At 41.6% G+C, this 26447-nt stretch overlaps 1 protein-coding gene across 2 annotated transcripts in view; it reads left to right on the plus strand.

Moving 5' to 3' along the window:
- The first annotated feature begins 252 nt into the window (after positions 1-252).
- LOC121573950 (opioid-binding protein/cell adhesion molecule-like) overlaps positions 253-26447 on the plus strand; it is a 196067-nt gene continuing 169872 nt past the window's right edge. The window contains exon 1 of one of the 2 annotated variants that reach the window (XM_041886368.2): positions 253-1056. In XM_041886368.2, coding sequence (XP_041742302.1) covers positions 767-1056 — 290 coding nt within the window. In that variant the 5' untranslated portion in view covers positions 253-766. The remainder of the gene's footprint in view (positions 1057-26447) is intronic. The other variant, XM_041886367.2, reaches the window with a different exon arrangement.

Consider the following 26447-nt stretch of genomic DNA (forward strand, 5'->3'; position numbering starts at 1 on the left):
TTTCACTGTAAGGTCTACACCGATTGTATTTGGCGCATGTGACAAAGACAATTTGATTTGATTAACAGTAATGCCCACACACCTGTACAGAGCGATTCACCAGGTCCCTGCTACCATGACAACCCCCCGCCCCGCCCCGCCCCGCCCGTCCCCTCTCATTCTCTCCCTTTCTCCCTCCACTTGCCAGAGCTCTTACTGTGAGGGGGTTTAGCAACAAACTCAAATTGGTGGTGCATACTTGTAAAGATTGGGAAAATAATGGATTCAATTAACCTGATAATCGTTCGGACATTAGTGCTGCTATCCCTGCCTAGTTGTAATGTGCAACAAACCCCGAGCACCTCGGTACAGTGCTGAAGGGATGGTGGAGATCACTAAAACTATATTTTATAGGGCCAATCACAAGAAAGTCTGCATATGTTTGAAACGAGATAATCACGCATGAGTGTTGTTGTTTGTGCTCTTTTCTGCGCATTTGGCACCAGTGGTTGAAGTTTTATCACGTCATCTCAACCGAAATACCTGCTTTGGGGTTGCTCTGCATGCTGTCCACAACGGCAACCGTTAATTTTCCTTGAACGTGAAATTGCGCACTGTCATCATCAATACAAGCAGCTGGTCCATTTGGAAAGGAAAAGTAAACATTTCCATGCGAGCTGCAGAACAGAATGGAACAGGCTGCCGATATATTTTTGATTGCGCAGGAAGGATAGCTACCCTCTTGCATAGGTTATGCTGCACCAGGAAAACATATTTGGATTAACAGATGAACAGTAGGCTATTAACTAACCCGCGCTCGCTCCACAGGACGGTTATACGCATTTGCCTTTTAAAACAACGGAAGCATTGTGTCTCGACAAGCAGTGGGATTTATAAACCGAAGATGGATGTTTGTGGATACTTTGCAGTGTCTTGGAAGTGCCTGGTAGTTCTGTCTTTCAGGCTGCTGTTTCTTGTCCCCGCAGGTTTGCCTGTCCACAGTCAAGATGAATCCCAAACCGATAGTAAAGTGATGGACAATATTACTGTCAGGCAAGGCGAAAACGTCTTTCTCAGGTAAAACACTTTCTCATTATTCTTACACTCATTGCGTGTGCATGGTTATAAAAAGTTGTGCTAACTATGAGTCCAACGTTGCTTTGCCAATTGAAAGTACAAGAAGAGTGGTTTATGTCAGGTTAAATGATACCATTCTAAATGTTGGCTATGGTAATTTACGTGTCATGTACATTTGTCATTGAGAGGGATTCCAGAGGATTAGCCTATATACCAGACACTTCATTCTGAAGCAATAGTCCTTAACATCAGTTAAAATTAACTCCAAATGATTGTTGTTGTGTAATGGTGTTGAACTAAGGTGCTTATGGTGGAAGAAGCCCCTATGCAGGCATGTGCACAGATAGGGCTTTACCTGTGCAGAGCACATGCTCCTTTGCCCTTCCAGTCTCCAAAGTGCTGTTTTGGGTGGTGGGATAATTTCCCGAAACAATAATATATATATATATTTTTTAAATGTGTCATTGTTGTTCAGAACCCACTGCCCGCAAGTCCTCTTGACATGGTCAAATTCACCCCCCACCCAGTCCATTGGTTGCACCTGTTGATTACGCAGGGCCAGCTCTGGCCTTTTGGGGGCCCTAAGCATGATTTGGTTGGGGGGGCCTCCCACCTTGCAGCAAAACATTTTAGTGGCCCCCCTCTTGACGACAGAGATAATTTTTTGTTTTCAAGTTAATTTCCTGCAATTCTACACAGAGGTGGCGCCACAGGTTCAAAAGTGGTGTGGCAAATTTTGTATGTGTCTTTTCTGGGGGCTGTAGTTTTTCCTGATCTCATGACCTGGTCAGGTAAAACTCAGGGTCATATTCATAGGCTATGACAAAATATTATTATTATAGATATATTCCCTTTTCATCTGTGCTATGACAATAGGGCTGGGGTTTTTCTTGTCGGGTCATGTGAATTGGAAACACTCATGACCTAAGGTGGAAAAAACCCTTTCAAACTACCACAAACCTTGTTGTTATTCATTCTGAATCGGATATCAAAAGAGCCAGAGAACAACTTCAATGGACAACATACTCTGTAGTTTAGTGAACTACTATAGCAGGGCTGAGCATTATGCAAAGAATGGTTACAATATATTTTAAAATATTAATTTCACTCTTTACACACATACACTGTTAAGCAATGGACTTTGAAAAATAAAAAAGACAGGTTTTAGTAGAGAAAAGTATTTTAATGTTATGTCATAAAAACTATTAGTTCATCTGATTACAGTGCTCTTCTGCAATTATGAATTCTGGAAGCTTTATGCAAGGCAGGGTTACATTTAACACTATACACAGTAGACTTTGTAGCAAAGTATTTTTTTATGTGTAAGTAATAATACCACTAACCTTGTGTTGTCCTGATTGGTTCCCTGGCGCTCACTGTAGGAACTGATCGCCTGTTAAATCTATATGTTCAATCATTAAATCAACTATTTTCAATGTTTTCATTGAAAATAATATCCCCCTTTTAATGAAGTAGATTTTATTGAGTATCACTCATTCTATTGCACTCTATTCTCTAGGCCATCATTGTAAATAAGAATTTGTTCCTAACTGACTTGCCTAGTTAAATAAAGGTTAAATAAAAAAATAAAAATAAAAAAAACCTAACCAAACCTGCTAGTTGAAAAAGACTGACGCAATGGCTGCCTGTCGTATTTGTGAAAGTTATGGTGCTGCCAGAATCTATCAATTATCTCTTTCTGCATTAGCCATCCATTTTGTTATGGTTGGACAAATGTGTTCATATTGTCTGTGTTGACTGCTCTGTGGTGGAATTAGTTTTTTAAATTACTTTTAAGACAGTGACATTTGTGCCACAAATATTTGTGAAATACCAAATACCAAACTTTGTAATACTTTATTTATAAGACTCTTTAGGGGTGTCAATCATTTTGACCCTTGGCTTTTTGAGAATAAAATGTATTACTTATTAAACTAAATCTCTTTCTCTGAGCAATTATATTAGTATAAAATAATATAATTTGTCAATTCTTTTGGAGCATTAATTCAGTATTTGAATTATTTATTTTATACAGTCATTATTGCTCATCTTTATCATGGGTGTTAATTTCAGACCCCACTGTATATATCTTTATGACAAGGTACCAGGAGTAAATACTTCTACTAATTCGAAGCCAGTGTTTGGAGGATATATTGGCACAGTTTGCCGGCCCTCGAATTCGTCTCGGGTCTAACAACACCCGTGCCAATATACAGTGGGGAAAAAAAGTATTTAGTCAGCCACCAATTGTGCAAGTTCTCCCACTTAAAAAGATGAGAGAGGCCTGTAATGTTCATCATAGGTACACGTCAACTATGACAGACAAAATGAGAAAAAAAATCCAGAAAATCACATTGTAGAATTTTTAATGAATTTATTTGCAAATTATGGTGGAAAATAAGTATTTGGTCAATAACAAAAGTTTCTCAATACTTTTATATACTCTTTGTTGGCAATGACACAGGTCAAACGTTTTCTGTAAGTCTTCACAAGGTTTTCACACACTGTTGCTGGTATTTTGGCCCATTCCTCCATGCAGATCTCCTCTAGAGCAGTGATGTTTTGGGGCTGTCGCTGGGCAACACGGACTTTCAACTCCCTCCAAAGATTTTCTATGGGGTTGAGATCTGGAGACTGGCTAGGCCACTCCAGGACCTTGAAATGCTTCTTACGAAGCCACTCCTTCGTTGCCCGGGAGGTGTGTTTGGGATCATTGTCATGCTGAAAGACCCAGCCACGTTTCATCTTCAATGCCCTTGCTGATGGAAGGAGGTTTTCACTCAAAATCTCACGATACATGGCCCCATTCATTCTTTCCTTTACACGGATCAGTCGTCCTGGTCCCTTTGCAGAAAAACAGCCCCAAAGCATGATGTTTCCACCCCCATGCTTCACAGTAGGTATGGTGTTCTTTGGATGCAATCAGCATTCTTTGTCCTCCAAACACGACGAGTTGAGTTTTTACCAAAAAGTTCTATTTTGGTTTCATCTGACCATATGACATTCTCCCAATCCTCTTCTGATCATCCAAATGCACTCTAGCAAACTTCAGATGGGCCTGGACATGTACTGGCTTAAGCAGGGGGACACGTCTGGCACTGCAGGATTTGAGTCCCTGGCGGCGTAGTGTGTTACTGATGGTAGGCTTTGTTACTTTGGTCCCAGCTCTCTGCAGGGCATTCACTAGGTCCCCCCGTGTGGTTCTGGGATTTTTGCTCACCGTTCTTGTGATCATTTTGACCCCACGGGGTGAGATCTTGCGTGGAGCCCCAGATCGAGGGAGATTATCAGTGGTCTTGTACAGTGGGGAAAAAAAGTATTTAGTCAGCCACCAATTGTGCAAGTTCTCCCACTTAAAAAGATGAGAGAGGCCTGTAATTTTCATCATAGGTACACGTCAACTATGACAGACAAATTGAGAGAAAAAAAATCCAGAAAATCACATTGTAGGATTTTTAATGAATTTATTTGCAAATTATGGTGGAAAATAAGTATTTGGTCACCTACAAACAAGCAAGATTTCTGGCTCTCACAGACCTGTAACTTCTTCTTTAAGAGGCTCCTCTGTCCTCCACTCATTACCTGTATTAATGGCACCTGTTTGAACTTGTTATCAGTATAAAAGACACCTGTCCACAACCTCAAACAGTCACACTCCAAACTCCACTATGGCCAAGACCAAAGAGCTGTCAAAGGACACCAGAAACAAAATTGTAGACCTGCACCAGGCTGGGAAGACTGAATCTGCAATAGGTAAGCAGCTTGGTTTGAAGAAATCAACTGTGGGAGCAATTATTAGGAAATGGAAGACATACAAGACCACTGATAATCTCCCTCGATCTGGGGCTCCACGCAAGATCTCACCCCGTGGGGTCAAAATGATCACAAGAATGGTGAGCAAAAATCCCAGAACCACACGGGGGGACCTAGTGAATGACCTGCAGAGAGCTGGGACCAAAGTAACAAAGCCTACCATCAGTAACACACTACGCCGCCAGGGACTCAAATCCTGCAGTGACAGACGTGTCCCCCTGCTTAAGCCAGTACATGTCCAGGCCCGTCTGAAGTTTGCTAGAGTGCATTTGGATGATCCAGAAGAGGATTGGGAGAATGTCATATGGTCAGATGAAACCAAAATATAACTTTTTTGGTAAAAACTCAACTCGTTGTGTTTGGAGGACAAAGAATGCTGAGTTGCATCCAAAGAATACCATACCTACTGTGAAGCATGGGGGTGGAAACATCATGCTTTGGGGCTGTTTTTCTGCAAAGGGACCAGGACGACTGATCCGTGTAAAGGAAAGAATGAATGGGGCCATGTATCGTGAGATTTTGAGTGAAAACCTCCTTCCATCAGCAAGGGCATTGAAGATGAAACGTGGCTGGGTCTTTCAGCATGACAATGATCCCAAACACACCGCCCGGGCAACGAAGGAGTGGCTTCGTAAGAAGCATTTCAAGGTCCTGGAGTGGCCTAGCCAATCTCAACCCCATAGAAAATCTTTGGAGGGAGTTGAAAGTCCGTGTTGCCCAGCGACAGCCCCAATACATCACTGCTCTAGAGGAGATCTGCATGGAGGAATGGGCCAAAATACCAGCAACAGTGTGTGAAAACCTTGTGAAGACTTACAGAAAACGTTTGACCTGTGTCATTGCCAACAAAGGGTATATAACAAAGTATTGAGAAACTTTTGCTATTGACCAAATACTTATTTTCCACCATAATTTGCAAATTAATTAATTAAAAATCCTACAATGTGATTTTCTGGAGAATAAAATTCTCATTTTGTCTGTCATAGTTGACGTGTACCTATGATGAAAATTACAGGCCTCTCTCATCTTTTTAAGTGGGAGAACTTGCACAATTGGTGGCTGACTAAATACTTTTTTTCCCCACTGTATGTCTTCCATTTCCGAATAATTGCTCCCACAGTTGATTTCTTCAAACCAAGCTGCTTACCTATTGCAGATTCAGTCTTCCCAGCCTGGTGCAGGTCTACAATTTTGTTTCTGGTGTCCTTTGACAGCTCTTTGGTCTTGGCCATAGTGGAATTTGGAGTGTGACTGTTTGAGGTTGTGGACAGGTGTCTTTTATACTGATAACAAGTTCAAACAGGTGCCATTAATACAGGTAACGAGTGGAGGACAGAGGAGCCTCTTAAAGAAGAAGTTACAGGTATGTGAGAGCCAGAAATCTTGCTTGTTTGTAGGTGACCAAATACTTATTTTCCACCATAATTTGTAAATAAATTCATAAAAAATCCTACAATGTGATTTTCTGGAAAAAAAATATCTCAATTTGTCTGTCATAGTTGACGTGTACCTATGATGAAAATTACAGGCCTCTCTCATCTTTTTAAGTGGGAGAACTTGCACAATTGGTGGCTGACTAAATACTTTTTTTTACTGTCTTTCCGACATTTGCAAGGTTTATATAAATCTCTGCTGTTGAAAACAAAATGTTAGTCTAAAAGAAATGTGAGATAATGTCTAGATGCTTTTTATTGTGAAGATCAAGTTTATAAATTGCTTGGCTGGGCTGATGAGACAGTGGATTGTGCAGTCAGATGGAACAGACTAAATAGGCATTTTAACGTCTTAGATTTATCCGGTGGTAACTTGTGGAATAGACACTGTCTGGAATGTGGTTTTAACCAATCAGCATTCAGGATTAGACCAACCCATTGTATAAATCTCTATAAATCTGCAAGAGTATAAATAAACACATACTTATTGCAGAAAAACCTATCATTAGGTGGAGGGGAACTCTACCCAGCACTTTGCCTCAAACTCTCTGATACAATCTTTGATACAATCTTTCCTCAGCCATGGTGCTTGTCCCTTCCATGTTGTCAACTATTGTAGCTGCTCTCCTTATCACTGTAAATCCGAAGTTACTGGACTGAATCAAATCCGCACAAAATTCCAGAGCAGAGGCGCACTGCTCACTTAACTTCACTTAAAACAAGACCGGCTGCTGCATGCCATTCAAGCTGGGGGTTTTCTCCCTCGTCCTCATTTCAAATATAGCACTAAAGAAGTTTTCGAATGACTCTGGGGAGATGTGGATGTACAAAGATGACCAGTGTGGCTGTCTGATGTTTGCACATTTGCAAAACGAAGTGAATTACTAGACATTTTGTGTTCCATCCCCACCTACCTGTAATCTGAAAATACTGAGGTTAGCGATTAGCGACCAGCGGTGAATGTCACTATGGCGACGGGGTGTACTGAGGGTCTTCTGAGCTGCTTATCTTCCTGGACAGATGAGTCTAGTCCCACAGCCATGTGACCTCTCTATGTGGTGGTATAATCATCCTCAACTTGCTGAACAGCAATCGTTAGCCACATTTTTTTTAGGTTGGGTTAAGCACATACGTAAGCCTTCATATGCTAACTAGCCAAGATCTTTGTGTCTACTACATAATATAGTGCAGTTTCTGCATTGTGCTATGTCTTAAAATTGACATTTTCTGCTTTATTGGCTTGATTGATATTCAATTTAAGGCTCGGCACACAATCATTTTGGTAATGTTTTTCTTGTACAACAGCCTCTGTCAACCAGTGACCTCATTATTGCAATGTAACCCTTGAATATTGTGGTAGTTTAGCAAGGAATCTGCCAATGCCCCACATTATAAGACGATAATGAATGTTGGCAACAAGACATCTCACAGGAAACATTAATTTATCTTTCTCTGATTATTGTGTTATTGATTTTCATTGATTTTCATTTCATTTAAAATGCTAAATGTAACAACCATTTTCTTTACAGACTAGCCATCAAATTTGTTAGTGCAGAATAATTCGTTGGTGCATATAACTATTTGCTGTTGTCACGATCGTCGTCAAGAGAGGAGGACCAAGGCGCAGCGTGATGAACGAACATGTTTATTTATCATTAGCGATAAACACGGACAGTAAACCCAAACGACTCGTAACGTCCTAGGTAACATAGACCAACACGGAACAAGAACCCACAACCACAAAGGGAAAACAGACAGTTTAAATATGGCTCCCAATCAGAGACAACCAGCCACAGCTGACACTCGTTGCCTCTGATTGGGAGTCACTCTAGCCAACATAGAAATAAACACAACAGAAAGAACACACCCTGGCTCAACATATAGAGTCCCAGAGCCAGGGTGTTACAGTACCCCCCCCCTAAAGGCGCGGACTGCGACCGCGCCTCAACTAGAGCAAAACAGGGGAGGGCTGGGTGGGCATTCCTCCTCGGCGGCGGTTCTGGCTCCGGTCTTGCCCACCACCCTCCAATAAACCCCCCATAGCGCCCCTGGTCCGGTCTGGCCCCGCTGGCTGGAGCTGAACTGGACTTAGCAGGAGCGGTTAGCTTCAGCTCCGTAGTGGAGCAGTTGACCGGTACCTTACCAGGCACCGGTGACCCAGGCACGGGTTGTGCGGGACTGACGACGCGCACCCCTGGCTTGGTGCGTGGAGTAGGAACGGGCCGGACCGGGCTGACGATGCGCACCCTGGCTTGGTGCGTGGAGTAGGAACGGGCCGGACCGGGCTGACGATCGCACCCCTGGCTTGGTGCATGGAGTAGGAACGGGCAGGACCGGGCTGACGATGCGCACCCCTGGCTTGGTGCGTGGAGTAGGAACGGGCCGGACCGGGCTGACGATGTGCACCCCTGGCTTGGTGCGTGGAGCAGCAACGGGCCGGACCGGGCTGACGATGCGCACCCCTGGCCTGGTGCGTGGAGCAGGGACAGGCCGGACCGGACTGGCGACGCACACCGTAGGCTTGGTGCGAGGAGCAGGGACAGGCCGGACCGAGCTGGCGACGCACACCATAGGCTTGGTGCGAGGAGCAGGGACAGGCCGGACCGGGCTGGGCGACGCACACCGTAGGCTTGGTGCGAGGAGCAGGGACAGGCCGGACCGGATTGGCGACGCACACCGTAGGCTTGGTGCGAGGAGCAGGGACAGGCCGGACCGGGCTGGCGACGCACACCGTAGGCTTGGTGCGAGGAGCAGGGACAGGCCGGACCGGACTGGCGACGCACACCGTAGGCTTGGTGCGATGAGCAGGGACAGGCCGGACCGGGCTGGCAACGCACACCGTAGGCTTGGTGCGAGGAGCAGGGACAGGCCGGACCGGGCTGGCGACGCACACCGTAGGCTTGGTGCGAGGAGCAGGGACAGGCCGGACCGGACTGGCGACGCACACCGTAGGCTTGGTGCGAGGAGCAGGGACACGCCGGACCGGGCTGGCGACGCACACCGTAGGCTTGGTGCGTGGAGCAGGGACAGGCCGGACCGGGCTGTGGAGACGGATAGGAGACCTGGAGTGAAGAGCTGCCACAACCCGTCCTGGCTGAATGCCTACCTTCACACACTCTGTGTGAGGCATCAGCACAGGACGTACAGGGCTGTGTACCCGTACTGGCATAACAGCACGTGACACTGACGCAGGATATCCGGGACTGAGGAGAGGCACTGGAGGCCACGAGCGCTGAGCCGGCACACTCCGTCCTGGCTGCATGCCCACCTTCGCACAACACGTGCGGGGTGCTCGCACAGGACGTACCGGACTATGCCGGACCACTCGTGGCACAGTGCGCAGCTCCGCATACCGCGGAACCTGCCCAGTCTCATGCTGCCATGCCTGAGTACGGGGAGTTGGCTCTGCTCTCCATCCAGGCTCCGCCAACCTGCCTTCTGGCCCCCAAAACCCGGTGGCCTCCTCTCCAAATCGCCCTGTGGCAGCCTCCTGCTGCCCAGCCGCCCATGCCGTGTGCCCCCCCCTAAAAAATGTTTGGGGTTGCCTCTCGTCCGTCCGACGATGACACTGCTGACGCCGCTGCTCCTCTCTCGCCAGGGCCTTAATCCTAGCCCATGGCCCTTTGCCCCCGAGCATGTCCTCCCAGGACCACGATTTGCCCACCTGGGCCATCGCCAGCCTCTCCATCTCCTTTCCCGGCGCTTCCTCCCATGTCCAGTCTGCCTGCTCCTGGACACGCTGCTTGGTCCTTGTATGGTGGGTTCTTCTGTCACGATCGTCGTCAAGAGAGGAGGACCAAGGCGCAGCGTGATGAACGAACATGTTTATTTATCATTAGCGATAAACACGGACAGTAAACCAAAACAACAAACGACTCGTAACGTCCTAGGTAACATAGACCAACACGGAACAAGAACCCACAACCACAAAGGGAAAACAGACAGTTTAAATATGGCTCCCAATCAGAGACAACCAGCCACAGCTGACACTCGTTGCCTCTGATTGGGAGTCACTCTAGCCAACATAGAAATAAACACAACAGAAAGAACACACCCTGGCTCAACATATAGAGTCCCAGAGCCAGGGTGTTACAGCTGTTCAACAATTTCAACATGGAGATTTATTTTGCCAGTCCATGTTACTGTCAGAGTTGTTCAAGCCCTCTTCAAAGATATATTTAATTTCTCCCCGAAGTTACCCCTAGACCAAGATTGAGAAGGTGATAATTTGATTTCACCGAAGGATGTTAGGGATTATCTTTGTAATCCTATTCCCCCCTCACCTTGCCTCATCTAGTCTTACATCTATCATCTCCACGATTTCATGCATTGTCCTCAATTTACAATTAACCAGATGCTGTCATCTGGAGACCAAGACAGGTTTGGAGATGTGGTCAGAGAACACTCAGGGGAGACAAGGAAAATAGTAGCAGAGTGGATGTGGAAGGAAAGGGATACTCAAGACAATAAACTATAACAAGATTTTGAGAAGCCATTATGCAAATTAATGGTGCAGTGTCGCTGTACATGCACGTACCTCACGTCTTTCGTCCGGCTTACCGTTGATAAGTTGAACCTGTTATTTTTTGCTTTTTATCAAAGACGAAGCGAGGAGAGGGAGTGCTGTCCGGCTGCCATGGGGTGTGTCTTTGAGACAGCTGTTTGTCAGCTATTTCTGTCCCCGATGTCAGGGGGCTAATGGCATTGTGCTGCCATTTGCATGGTCTGGCTTGGAACCAAAAAGCTCAATATCAGATCCAGGGCTGTGAATTCACCACGGATCCTTAGCTAAGGGGCCCTGGCATGCAGTGAGCTCTGTCATTAACCCACTGCAGCCAAGAAACACTGGCAGCCACTCGTTATCCCCGCAGGGATCGCACTAATCACAAAAAAATACAATCATAGACTTCCACAAAGGCTCCCCCTAGGGAATGGAATTTGCGGTCAAACATGATTTTGTTTGTGTCATTTCCAGGTCTGTCAGAATTGGCTATGTACCTCATTACACCTTTCCACAAGACTTAGGCCTATTCCATTCTGACACAGCCACAGGACCCATTTGGCCCGGACACTAATGAAACGGGCCATTTTTGCTGACTGCAGTTTTGTTGGTCGTATTAAATTGTATTTTGTTTTCCTGACTTATGTCTTTCCATCCCATTAAAAGCTTGGGGAAGTCTGACTTGTATTATCAAAACAAATGGGTGAACGTGCCATATAAACCCACAAATCTTCAACAGAGAAAGAGGGAGACACAGTTCGCTGGCATTGGATTTGATTGTATTGTCTCCGACATATGCAGTGGAACCAGCTTGGCCTACATTCACCAGCCACTTAAAAAAAATGGAAATCATCTTGTATTTCCTGTGGATTACAGGAGTGGGGATTCACTAAACTGAGGAACAGGGGCGGTTCACAGTATGATTTCTTGATGATTTCTGTTTTTTTCTCCGTCTTTTTCACTCCCTCGCTTTGAAGCCATTTTAAGACCCCTGGTAAGCTATTCAAGAAATTACCAAAACACTGTAATGGGGTGTGGGAAATTGAAATTGACCCCTTTGTGCAAATTCATGTTTGGCTACCCAGGAAATGTTATAGGATTATGTAGGTTGATACTGTGAGAACAGAACTACTAAGCAAACCCTGAAGCACCTGAAGACACACGCTCTTCTACTGTAATTTGTTAGCCATTTGTTACCAGTTCCGTATAGCTGATCACCCCAGATAAATCTGTCATAAGAATGGCCAAGCCTGCTCTTATTTGCTGGGTGATATGGGCAAAAAGTAATATCACAATAAATTGACCCATTTTGCTCGATAACAATACAGCTGTATGATTCAAGAAATACGTTACCGATTTCAGCTAACATTTTCAGGGAATGCATAATTGACATTTTGATGTGCTACCTGTCAAAATAGGATCAAGAATGATCAGATTTATTTTTGGCTCTTTAGAAATTAATTTGATACAGTGGTGTAAAGTACTAAAGTTAAAATACTTTAAAGTACTACCTAAGTCTTTTTTGGGGTAGCTGTAATTTACTTTACTATTTATATTTTTGCTTACTTTACCTTTTACTTCACTACATTCCTAAAGAAAATAATTTACTTTTTACTCCATACATTTTCCCTGACACCCAAAAGTACTCGTTACATTTTGAATGCTTAGCAGGACAGGAAAATGTTCCATTCACACACATTAAGAGAACATCCCTGGTCATCCCTACTGCTGGCGGACTCACTAAACACACGTTTCATTTGAAAATTATGTCTGAGTGTTGGAGTGTGCCCCTGGCTACCCGTAAATAAATAAAAAACAAGAAACTGGTCCTGTCTGGTTTGCTTAATATCTGGAATTTGAAATGATTTATACTTTTACTTTTGATACTTAAGTATATTCATTGGAACGTTGCAAGAACATTCCTGTGTCCAGTTTTCTTAGGGTTAGAAGGATATTCCACCAACGTTACACCAAATATACACAGAACATGATTGGTCTAATGTTGGTGGGGCATTTTACCTTGTTTTATTTTATATATACAGAACCAGTCATAAGTTTGGACACACCTACTCATTCTAGGGTTTTTCTTTATTTTTACTATTTTCTACATTGTAGAATAATAGTGAAGACATCAAAACTATGAAATAACACATATGGAATGATGTAGTAACCAAAAAAGTGTTAAACAAATCAACATATATTTTATATTTGAGATTCTTCAAATAGCCACTGTTTGCCTTGATGACAGATTTGCACACCCTTGGCATTCTCTCAACCAGCTTCACCTGGAATGCTTTTCCAACTGAGCACTTGTTGGCTGCTTTTCCTTCACTCTGCGGTCCAACTCATCCCAAACCATGTCAATTGGGTTGAGGTCAGGGGATTGTGGAGGCCAGGTCAGCTGATGCAGCACCCCATCACTCTCCTTCTTGGTAAAATAGTCCTTACACAGCCTGGAGGTGTGTTGGGTCATTGTCCTGTTGAAAAACAAATGATAGTCCCACTAAGCCAAAACCAGATGGAATGGTGTATCGCTGCAGAATGCTGAAGTAGCCATGCTGGTTAAATGTAATTTGAATTCTAAATAAATCACAGACAGTGTCACCAGCAAAGCACCCCCACAACATAACACCTCCTCCTCCATGCATTACGGTGGGAACTACACACGTGGAGATCATCCGTTCACCCACACCGCGTCTCACAAAGACACGGCGGTTGGAACCAGAAATCTCTAATTTGGACTCCAGACCAATGGACACATTTTCACGGGTCTAATGTCAATTTCTCATGTTTCTTGTCCCAAGCAAGTCTCTTCTTATTATTGGTGTCCTTTAGTAGTGGTTTCTTTGCAGCAATTTGACCATGAATGCCTGATTCACACAGTCCCCTCTGAACAGTTGATGTTGAGATGTGTCTGTGACTTGAACTATGTGAATCATTTATTTGGGCTGCAATTTCTGAGGCTGGTAACTCTAATGAACTTATCCTTTGCAGCAGAGGTAAATCTGTGTCTTCCATTCCTGTGGCGGTCCTCATGAGAGCCAGTTTCATCATAGCGCTTTATGGTTTTTGCGACTGCACTTGAAGAAACTTTCAAAGTTCTTGAAATGTTCCGTATTGACTGACCCTCATGTCTTAAAGTAATGATGGACTGTCGTTTCTCTTTGCTCATTTGAGCTGTTTTTGCCATAATATGGACTTGGTATTTTACCAAATAAGGCTATCTTCTGTATACCCCCCTACCTTGTCACAACACAACTGATTGGCACAAACGCATTAAGAAGGAAAGTAATTCCACAAATTAACTTTTAAGAAGGCACACCTGTTAATTGAAATGCATTCCAGGTGACTACCTCATGAAGCTGGTTGAGAGAATGCCAAGAGTGTGCAAAGCTGTCATCAAGGCAAAGGGTGGCTGTTTGAAGAATCTCAAATATAAAATATTTTGATTTGTTTAACACTTTTTTGGTTACTACATGATTCTATATGTGTTATTTCATAGTTGTGATGTCTTCACTATTATTCTACAATGTAAAAAATAGTAAAAATAAAGGAAAACCCTTGAATGAGTAGGTGTGTCCAAACTTTTGACTGGTAGTATATAAAACCAAATACTTTTAGGCTTTTACTCAATAAGTATTTTACTGTGTAACTTTCTCCACCACTGCTGAAATAGTTAGAACTCAAAACACATTACCAAGATTGCTAACTCAAAATATTAGTGCTGAGCGATTATTGCTTTTTTGAGGTTGATTCGGTTTATGTCAGGGTTGAGTGTAGAGGGAACGTGGAATCACACGCAGGACACAGAGATTCAAAAAACAGATGTCTTTAGTGAAGTCCGACAGTACAAGCCAACACGGCAACAGGCCACAGGCGAAACAAGCGTACACTGGACTGTCCAAAGTAAATGTGCACAACGTGCAGGACTCTCTCAAACAATACGAAAATACAGAGAGCACAGAACAGAGGACCAACATCTACACGTGACATCGAACAATTACACACAACACCTGACCAAACACAAGAGAACTAAATAGGGTGCCTAATGAACACTTAACAATGAACAGGTGTAACAAACAGACAAAACCAATCAAACATGAAACATCGAACGGTGGCAGCTAGTACTCCGGAGACGACGACCGCCGAAGCCTGCCCGAACAAGGAGAAGGAGCCGCCTCGGCCGAAACCGTGACAGTTTAGGTTCGTCCTTTGAAAAATAATCACGGTTTTCAATTTCGGTTTAAATGTAGTTCTATTTTTTATAAATGCATTATGTGGGTTGAATGCTGTAACAACACAGAATAAAACAATAGATGGTAGTGACTGCCCATTACTTTCACTTATTAAGCTAACCATCATTTATTAACATTACGTTACTTAAATACAATATTTTGTTTGTCTATTACATATTTGTTTTTAGCATGATGACTTTATTATGTAATTAATAAAACCCTAATGATGGTAGTGACTGCCCATTCATTACTGCTTATCACTTGTCTATTACCTTTTTTTATTAGATTACTTTTTATTTAATTCCAAGTCATCATCTCATTTCTGCTCAGGTAGTATCAGCCAGCCAGCCACCTATCTCTGTGCTCCCCAAAGAGTCATCCTATTTAGGCTAGTAGCCTAGCTGCCTGCTGTCTGACGAAATCACAATTTCATTAGTTCTTCAAAGTAGATAAGGCATACTTTTAAGACTGATGAATAACAACTATCAATCAATTAGATGTTTTGTCGGGTAGCGATACCTAAGCAACTGCTCTCTATCCCTCTTGTTTGCAACACATTCTGGTACTGTTCCTCCCTCTCCATGTCTGTCTGCCGGCCCCACAGGCTTGCCTGGCCAAGAACCAATTAGAACAGGCAGCTGTAGGTGCAATGGATTCTAGTCATTGTAGTTAATTACCACGTTTTTTGCGCTCAACTATGATGCATATTGTGGCCTGTTGAAAATTACATCTTCCTGCAACATCCCACAGTTCATGCTTGATTAGATTTCTATCTAGAGAAAAGGCGTGTTGAGCTCACAAAAAAATAAAAGTTATTTAAAAACTAAATAAACCAAAATTGCTCAGAACTACTATGATTTTGTTGCTAGACAGCCATGTAATTGATTAATTTAACAGTAAATGTAATGTCCTACAACAACTTTTCATTGGTAGTCGGGATATAACGATTCACCAATATGCATCAGTCCCTGATTCAAATGTTTAAGACATGAGTGCATCGGTCCACAGGACCCCAAACCGATCCAAATGTAGCATGTATAGGTCAGAAAATCGATTACCTCTCACCGGTTCACTAACTTTAAAATGTTATGACTCTACTGGGTGAGGTTCAAAGGCTGGTTTTGACACCTTAACACTCTGTCGTAAATTAGGCAGGAGGGGAATCTCTCCCTTGCTCTTCAGTATTGGTAAAGGAATATGCTTTGTCTCCAGAATACTTTTGCCGCCAAAACTTTTACGTCCAAAAAAGTGAACACTGGATTGGAATGTGGTGAATGGTCAGTGGGGATCTAAAGACTAATCATGTCATATAGTTTATTATTTTTTGATGTCATTAAAAATGTTATAACGAAAATACTGTAATTTGGAAATTATACACACTTTATCTGTCAAGTTGGTCCTCTGTAGCTCAGCTGGTAGAGCACGGCGCTTGTAACGCCAAGGTAGTGGGTTCGATCCCCGGGACCACCCATACACAAAAATGTATGCACGCATGACTGTAAGTCGCTTTGGATAAAAGCGTCTGCTAAATGGCATATTATTATTATTATTATTATTATTAAATTTACATCCAATATATTGTGTATATAATATGGAGAATTACGAGATAATTTTTGTTAAGATAGGAATATATATATAGAATTATTGTAAAATTAACTCTGTCCATAAGGTGTAGATAGTAAGTATAGACCGGAAGTAGAGGCCTGGGCGTTGTTGTTCACTAATTTACTCCAAGTAGGGAAAGGATGGTGGGGTTGAAAAGTAATAAAGGGGAAATATATATATAAAAATAAAAAAACATGGGGGATTGGAAGTGATGCAGACAATTACATTGATAGAAGATAAAATCTATCTGCAATATTAAGCTGATCCATCCCCCCCCCCCCAAAAAAAAACAAAAACATAGGAATGTGATTAGAGTTTTCTAACGAGATCGTACGTTTTCATAAAAGCTATGTACGGTGACTAGACACGTCCCGAGTGAGCTCAGAGACCGAGATTGTCTGAGATGGGAGAAAATCCCATCTCAGACAATCACTGGTGCATCTGAGTATCTGCTCTGAGTACACGCCACTGCAAGCCAGAACAAAGAAGAAAGACATTGTGACCTCTGGTGGACAATCAGAGCCTTACAAGTGAGCTGAGCGAAGACCCAGCCAAAACCTCCTTTCCAAGATGGCTTGGGTCAACAATACATTGATTGGTTTCTTACTCCAAAACGGGCGGTAGTTCGTGAGCAAAGTATGATGATTACTTTGAGGGTAGTTTCCAAATGTATCAACAATAAGTTTGACTCTCTTTTTGTCTCTCCCTCTCCCGCTTCCTTTACCCCTCCCTCTTTTGATAACCAAGCAGTCATGCTGTTAGTAGTCCGCTAGGGACTTTTCTCATGTATTAAGTATGTATGTATTTTGTGTTCTTATTTAGTTAGCTAGTAAATAAATAATTAAGCCAATTTGTGTAATGCTGATTCATAAGTAAAGCTGGGGTTCCTGCAGATCCAAGAATTCTGCGACCATTCAGAATGAAGACTGATAAGTGGTAATGATTGATATGTTGACTGTTTTATACATAGTGATAGGTAAAGAAGACCTTTTAGAGTTTAATTCGGGAGATGGTAACTCTATAAACAACTTCTTCCGTGGTGTCCCAAATCCTAATGAGTTAATTGTTACATTAATAATTTAATTCCAACATTTTGCTTTTTATTCAGTGGCTATGTCATAGCAAATATTTTAAGATAAATGTTGATACATTACTAGCTCAAACACTTAATCTGCAAAAATGACAGGTTAACTAGTGGGTGATGGTGATTTCAGATCAAAAGTGGGGTGACAAAAAGCATAGCCTACATTTCTCTTGCATTTCAAAGATGATGTAACAAAAAAAGACAAAAAAATAAAATGCATGTATTTTTGTTTGTGTATTATCTTTTACCAGATCTAATATGTTATAATCTCCTACATTTAGTTTCACATTTCCACAAACTCCAAAGCATTTCCTTTCAAATGGTATCAATAATATGCATATCCTTGCTTCAGGTCCTGAGCTACAGGCAGTTAGATTTGGGTATGTCATTTTAGGCGAAAATTGAAAAAAAGGATCCGATCCTTAAGAGGTTAACGTGCTAGAAGCACAATACAGTCAGCATTTCCTCAAGCAGGGCTTCAGCTTTGCTGCATTATTGAGGTAAACTGCATTAGACTTTTCTGGCCCATGTGCAGAGTTCAGAGAGCATGTGCAGTGCTGTAATGTTAGCGTAGCCTACTTATCCAAGGCTGAAGCCTTGCCCAGGTATTAGCTAGCGAGCGTGGAGAGGGAAAGGGAGAGGGTGCCCTGGATAATGTGCTTAAGGGACATGTGCTTCCACCTCCCCTTCAGCGCGAATATATACAGTATCAATACTGAAAGACATACAGAGCATGCTGCATACCCTCATACAGACACTCACTGTAAGCTACTGGTATTCAGAATGACAGACAGAGACAGACAGATGGATGCATTCTGACTAACACATACACAGTCATGTGTACACACACACACACACACACACAATCAACTGCAAACAAACATACCCAAAGTGCACTGCAGTTTGTAGCCGTGGTTGGAAGTTGTTTCTTCATACATAATTAAGTTGCTTTATGGATTGAAGTTCTCACACTTCATTCATACTGATGTTCACATTTTATAGTACACGCCAGTCACCACACACACTCACATTCATAACTTCAGCTAAATGGCTGTCGGATGGCGTGGCAACGATGTAGCTCATTACAATTTGCCTTCCTTGACGTTCACTTGAGTGCGAAGACTCCCGGGGTTTGTTTTATATTTAGTGCAGAGGCCCGAATCATAATAGTTTCCTAACGCGAGGCAATTTGCGAGAGAAATACCAGTGCCTCGCTACTTATTGCTCTGGGGAGGCTCCCCTACCATTAACAGAACAGAAGAGGGATGTTAGAGATCCGTCTCTGGGATAAGAGAGATTCAGATGGTATTTAAGACATATTATATCTTCCCAAATGGCAGTCAGCTCGCTATGCCAACACAACCAAAGTGATCCCCCCCCCCCGCCCCCATAGTGGGAACAGAGGGATGAGACTCATTTAAAGCACTGCTGGGTTTAAGGAATGGGGTAAGACTGGAATTTATTATAGTTCGATATCACCTAATGTTCAAAGGCTAGTCGCTCAGTGCCAAATGGTTCAATAGGAACTCATTTACGATTATGTTGCTTCCCTATACCATAAATAATAAATAATACATAATATCATAAATACAGCCTTTCTACTGATTTTAGGATTGAAAATACTATATTTGCAACATACAGTATCTGCTCGTTAAAGACGACTTTCTACAAAATATTTAGATTTGCAAAATGAAAATGCATGATCATATTTTTGCCAATCATTCATATTCATAAGACATTTTTGTTTTTTGTTGGGGGGTTTTCACCCATAGCTCAGTTTGTAGAGCATGGCGCTTGCAACGCCAGGGTTGTGGGTTCGATTCCCATGGGGGGCCAGTATGGAAAATGTATGCACTCGCTAACTGTAAGTCACTCTGTATAAGAGTGTCTGCTAAATGACTAAAATGTAAAATAGTGTGTGCTTTGAGGGCCCTACCTAGTATGCCTGGTGATGTAACATAACTGTATTTATGCCCAAGTGTACTGAACCCAATTTTGGGCCAATACTTGGCTTGAATGTGTTAAGGGAAATTAAGTCTGGATTTCAATATATTGTCACTGGATTGCCCCATTTTTCAAATATACTGCAGTAGTCTACCACTAATTATACAGCACATTATGATGAAATGTTTGTGTTTGTCAAAGGAATTGACAATGGTGCCATTAACAATACACATATTTACATTTATATTGATAGCTAGATTGAAAGAAAGAAAACTAAGGCCATCGATTGATTAAACAAACAGCTATTCTACTTTATACTCTTTTATTGCCATCGCATGAAGAGCTATTGTGAAGAAGGAGCATCACAAATGACATGCATAACTTAATGACAAATTCCAGGCAGTGTGCTCTCTTCAATTTTAATCATATAGCAGAAAAATCCATCACAAACATTTTGCTAAAAAACTGCGACATTGGCAATTTTTCAGATTTATAATTGAAATTGTGAGGATGCATAACAGCATACTGTTCATCTAAAATAGACTTCCATGTGCCTCAATGTCGGTCTATTCCACAGAGTATGTCAGCAGTGTTTTCCACTAGCGGTTAAACATCCAATTAAACAGACTCATTTTCAGCCAGCTGCCTTTTCCACTTAAATTAACTAGGCTACTTTTGGAAATCAAAAGGAGGTGGTCTACAGAGATAGGTGGGATGGGCTGAGAGTGGCAGAGGGTTGGGTTTAAAAAGCTCATGATCGGTAATAGTTATTACTGAAAACACTATATAGATGTCAGAGTACGAATTATCCAAAATGTTATGTGTATATCAAAAAATAAAAATACATGTATTTGTTTTGTAACTGTGCAAAAAAAAGTATAATGTATGTCAAATGTACGTAAAGTGTGTGTAAAATGTATATGTAACAAAAAGCTGTAAAAACAAAAATGTGAAAACAATGTTACTTTTGTCCTCCGAAGAGGGGTTGTGGTGGATGGACTAATAAAAATAATAATTAAAAAAATGGGCTACTTTTCAATTCGCTAATCAGAGAAAGGTCAGCTGGAAAGAACAATCTATTGATAGGACAGGCACCTCTCCGAGTGATGACATGGAAACACTGCTGATTTGACTGTCTGCTGTCTGTCCCGCCTCTCGGTACCTGGGTGTGTGTGTTGTGTGTGCTGTTGTTGCTCTCATTGTCTAAGTGAGTGAATTTGCACTTCCCAAACATTGTGGTAAAACATTGTGGAAATCCACTTAGCTTATTGTTTTCTGGCACATTTATTTTCTTTCAGGTGTTTCATATGCGTCCACAGAGTGGTGGTGCACAGGCTATTTAATGTGCTTTGATTGACGAACAGCATGCTTGACTAGTTTATAAAATGGGTTGAATTGACTGAATAAAGTCAATCTCATATATCCTTGCCATTCATAAATCATACAACTTAATTATGTGTCCATGGTATCGCATAGGGAAGTAAACTAAAGATCTCGTTCGTATTTTAGATATGAAGTCCCTCAGGACTTGCCAGAGAGTGACTTTAAAGTGAGTGACTCATCAGTAGCCTACTGAATCGCATCGGTAAGTGACGTTCATTTAGATCCCTAATTTGCATAATGGTAGGCTTTTTGGTAAATATCTGCAGATAAATATGAAAACATTCGATGAAGATGGTAAATCCTCCTCACTGCAGGAACAAAAGGTAGGCAAGTGGAGAGAGAGCCTCACTCTGGTCCAAAATATGATAAAATAAAACAGATTGAATTGTTTTAAAAGCTAGTGATACTTATATGGTATTTTCAAAGATATTGATATAGAACTACTGATTTAATAAAAGTGTTGACAATGGAGTAGTCAACTGCTGCTTTCTGTGTAGCAAAGCCTGTGTTTTACACCTGCGTTGTTCTTCAATCGTACCTGTATTACAGATAGCTGAGGAAATGCCTAATAAAATGAATCTTGAAGCCTGTGGAAGTCAGCAGACTCTTACAGGATTCTTTAAATTTGTGGGTCAGTTGCTAAATACATTTTTGTTGTTGAATAAATGACATGCAAACACTTGTTGAAATTCTTTCAGTAATTTAACTGATGTCGTTCTATCTCTTCTCTTAACATGTATGGACCCATAACTTAATTGAGCATTTGTTCTGTTTATTTTGGAGACCCATTTTGTCATTTGAAATTGTGCCCATCACACAATTTTTCATTTTAAATTGAACCTTTAATTTATTTGTTCAAGATAATTTGGACTATTTACTTAATGTTTTGTTTTAATAAAATACATAATTTGAAGAACAAACATAATTGTGGCAATTCATATCTTGCAGTAAATACTTTAATCTCAAGAGAAGACAGGTTGAATGTTCTCTTGCTTAGAAAATAGTCCTGAACAGGCCTAGACCACATGTCAAACTCATTCCACGGAGGGCCGAGTGTCTGTGGGATTTCACTCCTACTTTGTACTTGATTGATCAATTAAGGTCACTAATTAGTAAGGAACTCCCCTCACCTGGTTGTCTAGATCTTAATTGAAAGGAAAAACCAAAAACCTGCATACACTAGGCCCTCCATAGAATGAGTTTGACACCCCTGGCCTAGACGATATCCAAAACTACTAAAAATACACTAAATTCATACATTTTCAGTAATTGTACCTTTACCTCACTGTCAAGGTATTTATGTGTGTGTGTGCGTGTGCATGTGTGTATTGTTCACTTACGCCATAAACAGACATGTCATAACAGCAACCACCTTTCCTACCTCCGTTTTTAACCCAGTGTATGTTTTTCTGCTCAAAGATGAATTGCAGTCAAAAATTTCAATTCCCAGTTTATGCTTCAAAACCATAGGTTCTATTTGACTCAAAATTCCATGACCTACAGTAAGGAATTGTTGGCAGAATAGATGGATGCAGTTCAAATAATGATTACTATAGTTCACCAATACGTGTCTTGGTAATCCCAAAAATATAACTATCAGGTTGTAAATCACAGATGGCTTGGTACATTGTTTGCTACTTCCACCCATTCGGGATGCACTGTTTCAGTTTCAATGACTCAATATTTTAAACAAAAACGGACGACTGTAATTAAGGCTGGGAATGTCAATACAATACAAGCAAGGGCAATGATCAAAAGTCAGTCATAACGTGGCTAATAGGCTAGCGCACGTGTCAAACACAAGACCCGTGGGCCAAGTAGGACAAATGAGTCAACAGTTAAGCCATCTACTTTATGAAATTACAGCCTGAGGCGCTCGCATTGGTGAATTCCACTTCAATTGCGCCGCTTTCGTGTGTCCCATTTACAGCTGCGCAGAGGAGGGAACGTGTACAGACACATGCCACAGTCCTAGCTAGGCTACTAAAGTGTTGCAATCTGGCATCGGTTTTTAAAGCTTGACAATGAATAACCAAAAAACTAAACCTGCAACAAAACACCATGCAAATGAGAAATAGAAGCCTATTACAGCAACATTTCAGCAGTAGCCTAGGCTGGCTACTCAATTACAATACATTTTGAGTACACCATACATCAATGCTGCATTCAACCGCACCGGTGATCCATGCAGTGCAACAAAACATTTAAAAAAAAGTTTTAAGTTTAAATGTTACAACAAACATATAGCTAAGTTTTTGTTATTTGGAGATATTAAATACTTTTTGATTAGGGATGCAGCATATTATGCATATCTGCAAGCATAGCAGCGAAACTGGACAAATTTGATTTACAGTTGAAGTCGGAAGTTTACATAAACCTTAGCCAAATACATTTAAACTCAGTTTTTCACAATTCCTGACATTTTATCCTAGTAAAGATTCCCTGTCTTAGGTCAGTTAGGATCACCACTTTTATTTTAAGAATGTGAAATGTCAGAATAATAGTAGAGAGAATGATTTATTTCAGCTTTTATTTCTTTCATCACATTCCCAGTGGGTCAGAAGTTTACATACACTCAATTAGTATTTGGTAGCATTGTCTTTACATTGTTTAACTTGGGACAAACGTTTCGGGTAGCCTTCCACAAGCTTCCCACAATTTTGGGTACATTTTGACCCATTCCTCCTGACAGAGCTGGTGTAACTGAGTCAGGTTTGTAGGCCTCCTTGCTCGCACACGCTTTTTCAGTTCTGCCCACACATTTTCTATAGGTTTGAGGTCAGGACTTTGTGATGGCCAATCCAATACCTTGACTTTGTTGTCCTTAAGCCATTTTGCCACAATTTTGGAAGTATGCTTGGGGTCATTGTCCATTTGGAAGACCCATTTGCGACCAAGCTTTAACTTCCTGACTGATGTCTTGAGATGTTGCTTCAATATATCCACATAGTTTTCCTTCCTCATGATGCCATCTATTTTGTGAAGTGCACCAGTCCCTCCTGCAGCAAAGCACCCACACAGCATGATGCTGCCACCCCCGTTCTTCACGGTTGGGATGGTGTTCTTCGGCTTGCAAGCCTTCCCCTTTTTCCTACCAACATAACGATGGTCATTATGGCCAAACAGTTCTATTATTGTTTCATCAGACCAGAGGACATTTCTCCAAAAAGTACGATCTTTGTCCCCATGTGCAGTTGCAAACCGTAGTCTGGCATTTTTATGGCGGTGTTGCAGCAGTGGCTTCTTCCTTGCTGAGCGGCCTTTCAGGTTATGTCGATATAGGACTCGTTTTACTGTGGATATAAATACTTTTGTACCTGTTTCCTCCAGCATCTTCACAAGGTCCTTTGCTGTTGTTCTGGGATTGATTTGCACTTTTCGCACCAAAGTATGTTCATCTCTAGGAGACCGAACGTGTCTCCTTCCTGAGCGGTATGACGACTGCGTGGTCCCATGGTGTTTATACTTGCGTACTATTGTTTGTACAGATGAACGTGGTACCTTCAGGCGTTTGGAAATTGCTCCCAAGGATGAAACAGACTTGTGGAGGTCTACAATTGTTTTTCTGAGGTCTTGGCTGATTTCTTTTGATTTTCCCATGATGTCAAGCAAAGAGTCACTGAGTTTGAAGGTAGGCCTTGAAATACAGCCACAGGTACACCTCCAATTGACACAAATGATGTCAATTAGCCTATCAGAAGCTTCTAAAGTAATGAAGCTGAAATTTTCCAATAAACAGCTTGGAACATTTTCTGGAATTATCCAAACTGTTTAAAGGCACAGTCAACTTAGTGTATGTAAACTTCTGACCCACTGGAATTGTGATACAGTGAATTATATGTGAAATAATCTGTCTGTAAACAATTGTTGGAAAAATAACTTGTGTCATGCACAAAGTAGATGTCCTAACCGACTTGCCAAAACTATAGTTTGTTAACAAGAAATTTGTGGAGTGGTTGAAAAACGAGTTTTAATGACTCAAACCTAAGTGTATGTAAACTTCCGACTTCAACTGTATCTCTTCTTTTGTTTTAATATGTTCAAATGCTATATACCTCATCCTATGTACATAATTGGATATTTTATAAAAGGGCCATATTTTTTCTAATAAAACAACGGCCAGTTTGGTTTGCAGTTGCATGTTTTTTGTAAAATATGCTATGTCTGGCCCTTTAAATTTGTTGTGTTTTTTCAATATGGCCCGTGCACTTTTTGAGTTTGACATCCCTGGGCTAGTGTATCTATTTATGTGGCTAGCTATTTATTTTAGCAAGCTAAAAACACAGAGCCTAATATTAGCTAGCTAGCTAGCTGCTGGGAGGATGTCATGTCATTGGAGGAATGGGTGAGTGACCAACTTTTTCCCCTAATATCGTTTTTTGGTGGCTACAGCTAGAGATGCAGGTGTCATTTGATTTGCTAGCAAGAAATGTGAATTGCTTTGCAAGCTAGCTAGCTATGCTGAACTTGAACAGCTGTTATCCACAGTTAGCATATCTCTTAGTTGTCAATCAAATGTATTTGGCATTGATCAAATGGGCGGGCAGGCAGGCAAGTTCCCATTCAGTTGTCAAAATGTGGGTTGGGACGAGCAAGCATTCGCAGGCAAGCTGCAGATGGACAAGCAAGCTACTATTCCCCATTGTTTCAAAGCAATTTTGATGGCCAACTAGCTGAAAACATTTGAGAGGGTTCACATTTCCCTCATTAGATTTAAGCTTATCTCATTCTGGCTAGCATTCGTTGTTGATCTTGTTGTTGTAGATGAGCATAGGCAACTGAGGACTCCGGTCCTGGACAAGACAGATGTTTTATTTACTGCAGTGCCTATTAATTGTCCAAACGCACGGCCACTTTCCCATTCTGTATTGCTATAGAATTGTAACAAATGCCTTACTATACATCATTCTCAAACATTCTATGAATTTATGAAAATGTGAAAATGACCATATATAAGTGCTTGCTTGTCAGAAAAACAAAGGTGTCATTCTTCCTGGAGGTGTATTTGAATAGATTTTAAAAATATTTAATGTTGCTAAAACGCTGTCAGTTCCACTTTAACTATCATTGTCGTGAAACACTTTTAATATAAACAAGAAGTATATTTTAGAGATACCATCATCTACTCCTAAAACTCCTGTGTTTGTACAAAAGCTGGAGTTCGCATTATTGATATGTTAAACCAGTTGTACTCTTCAAAAACCAAATGGTAAATCCCAGAAGCTAAGATTATATGCATGTATGGAGTATGTGGCTCCTTCACAGAGAACTGTGACTACCACTCCATCGCGATGGGTTCAAAGGACCCATATTGACTCCCCTGAGCAAATTGGCCCCTCAAATCTGAGTGCTGTGGTCTTTTTGTAGAGGCAAGTGTCTTTTAAGTCCCTGGG

Source organism: Coregonus clupeaformis, unplaced genomic scaffold (genome assembly GCF_020615455.1).
Source record: "Coregonus clupeaformis isolate EN_2021a unplaced genomic scaffold, ASM2061545v1 scaf0016, whole genome shotgun sequence".
NCBI lineage: Eukaryota > Metazoa > Chordata > Actinopteri > Salmoniformes > Salmonidae > Coregonus > Coregonus clupeaformis.